At 41.3% G+C, this 2,921-nt stretch overlaps 1 protein-coding gene across 1 annotated transcript; it reads right to left on the reverse strand.

The window, feature by feature from the left end:
- Positions 1-381: 381 nt before the first annotated feature.
- Positions 382-1,623, reverse strand: LOC114364286 (cytochrome b5). The gene has a single exon (XM_028320386.1). The coding sequence runs from the start codon at positions 1,464-1,466 to the stop codon at positions 1,071-1,073; it is 396 nt and encodes a 131-aa protein (XP_028176187.1). The 5' UTR covers positions 1,467-1,623; the 3' UTR covers positions 382-1,070.
- Positions 1,624-2,921: the final 1,298 nt, after the last annotated feature.

Consider the following 2,921-nt stretch of genomic DNA (forward strand, 5'->3'; position numbering starts at 1 on the left):
CAGCTAAACTCTACCGCTACAAGGTACAAGTTAGTGTGCGAGTTGTTTTGTTGTCTACACTAATATTATAAAGAGGAAAACTTTGTTTGTTTGTTTGGTTGTAATGAATAGGCTCAAAGACTACTGGACCGTTTTTAAAAATTCTTTCACCATTCGAAAGCTACATTATCTACGAGTAACATAGGCTAAATTTTATTTTGGAAAAAAATAGGGTTCCGTAAAATATGTAGATAATGTAGTCAAAGCGCGCGAAGCCGCGGGCGGAAAGCTAGTGTTACATAAAATGTGACGAGTGATCCACACCAATAATAAATACAAAAGTTACCTCCTCTGTCTGTCTGACTATAGCCTTTTTTTTTAGGGAATTATCTACACGACAAATAACCAGTTCATATTAATTTAATATTTAAGTAGAAAATTCATCAATTCAGTAACCTAGCAAAAGATCTTCTGTGACAGACCGGTATTACGCGGGTGAAGCCGCTGGCAAAAGCTAGTTTATTATTTTAACACAGATCTTGTAACGTTATCAAAGAATAAATACCAACAAAAGACATAAGTAACAACATTTACGTAAGTAAGATAAGTGTAACCTAATGATGATAAATACGATAACATTCCTCTACTGAATAACATGTTTTGTTTGTTAGCATTAATATAAAATGATAATGAAAAGTATCATCAGTTGGCATTAACATAAAATGATAATATATCGTCCTGCTTGCCAGATTATGATAACAATGTGTGATCACTATCAGCTTTCCTAATTAAATTTCCGTATTTTACGAGTATCAATGTAGAACATGAGCGGCTAGAGAAATTTCTTTTGCGAGTTTACGAGTGTCGCGGTACATCGAGCAGCAGGCACGCAGTCAGCCGCGAAACTAACCGGTCTCGGCAATGAGGCCACACAGCTCAGGAACGTAGAAATTTATTACTTAAAAGTAAATCACATTAAAATTACATTACTTAATTTAATTACATTACTAATTAAAAAAAAACACCCACGTTTATCCACGATCCACGAACGATAAGTCAGTCATAGTTCGGCAGCGCACGCGCAGGGCGCGCTAGCCGAACAGGTACGAGTAGAGCACGGTGGCCAGGATGCCCAGCACCACCGGGAACTTCCACGAGCCCACGAAGCCGGGCTCCGCCGCCGCGGTCGCGCTCGGGTGCCAGTTCACCTGCGCGCTCTTCTTCGCCTGCTTCTTGTCCTCGTCCACGAGCTCGCCGATGCGGTACTTCTTCATGAGGTCCTTCGCGTCGAGGCTGTGGCCGATGTCCTCGAAGTCCTCGGAGGCGTCCTTGCCGGCCGCGTTGACCAGCACCTCGTGGCCGCCCGGGTGCTCGTCGAGGAACTGCGCGACGTCGTACACGTAGTTGTCGATGATGAAGGTGTTGGAGGCCTTGGTGTCGCGGGCGGCGACCTCCTGCCTGGTGAACTTTCGGACCTCCCCGGCCATGTTGCGGTGCGAGCGGGCGCGTGCGAGGGCGCGGGCTGCCGGAGCGCGAGTGATGCGGCGGTCGCGGTGCGCGGCTTCGTCTCCCCGTTGCCCGCGCGCCACTTATTATTCACTTATCTTCCTTATCGCAACATGAGTCCACAGTTTAAAATCATATTCATAATGACATTTATTTCTAACACGATTTAAAGCAAAACTTACTAGAATATGCTATCAAAGACTGGGAAATTTTAACGATTGCTCATTATGATAATTGGAGTAAGTATTTGCTTTTGAAAAAGGACACATTTGAGTACACCATAAAATTAAATGAATAACCCAGAGTTTGAAAAACTACGCCATCTTGGATGTCCAGACAAAGACGTACATATAGATCAAATAAACGTAGCCTACAATGATGACGGGTGGACCCCAGTCACGAATCCCCACTGGGTTTGCGGATTGCTGCGAGTTCGGCGTTTGATGGTTGCCGACCCTGACTTCAACACGTTGTGGACTTTTGAAGACCCCTCCAATCGCTTCATTTTTCAGGTACATTTTTGGTAAACGTAATATTTACTTATAGCCCAGAAAATTCTAGCCAAAATTTTAGTCTTCTAGGAAAACACAGAATCTCCTTGATTATGAGTCTCTGAGCTGTGTGCCTCAGTGTCAAACCGTAACGCGATTACCTACTTTCGACTAAGACGCCACTTTTTATTTAACGAAGTGATACTTTTATATGGTAGGTAGGTACATGCCAAAAAAATACGGGGTCAAGTTCAAAACGAAAGCAAAGTTCGTGTTTCTTAAAAATTCTGGCAAACAAGTAAAAGGTTGTTAACATTCGAAGTAGGTATTTGTTAAGATTTGGCCATAATGGCAATTTTTGTACTGCATGGGTATTTAAATTTTAAAGAAAATTGTTTTTTACGGTAGACCTAGTTATAAAAGTAAATAATTCACTCTAAAACTTGTAGACTATTGTAAAATGGTTTGTATGAATAACATTAATAAAAAAATGGTAATTTAATATTTCCGTTGCAAGGACTCTTCTTAATTAAGTAAAAAAATTGAAATTAGATCCTACTAATATTATAAATGCGAAAGTTTATATGAATGTTTGATGTTAACATGTTTGTTACTCTTTCACGCAAAAACTACTGAACGGATTTTGATGAAACTATACAGTAAGTAGGGTATTATGTATAACTTATGACGATTTGTGACAAACTAAATTACACGCGGGTGAAGCCGCGGGCAAAAGCTAGTATTATAATGTTTGAGTAGGTCGTACAAACCTTTATCTGGGGGCACGGCAGTGCCCCCACCAAGTCGAGCAAAAAAGCGGCACGGCCGTACCATCCTTTTCTCGAAGCAATTCAGGCCATTTTCGACTGCCTGTAACTTCGTTGTGGATAAAACTAGAAGGCTGAATTTTCATTAGCTATGCAGGCATTGTAAAGACACGGTATA

Source organism: Ostrinia furnacalis, unplaced genomic scaffold, assembly GCF_004193835.3.
Source record: "Ostrinia furnacalis isolate ACB-3 unplaced genomic scaffold, ASM419383v2 OfSCF7368, whole genome shotgun sequence".
NCBI lineage: Eukaryota > Metazoa > Arthropoda > Insecta > Lepidoptera > Crambidae > Ostrinia > Ostrinia furnacalis.

Excerpts from the sequence above, each read along its gene's own strand:
- LOC114364286 (XM_028320386.1), bottom strand. The coding sequence starts at position 1,466 with ATGGCCGGGGAGGTCCGAAAGTTCACCAGGCAGGAGGTCGCCGCCCGC.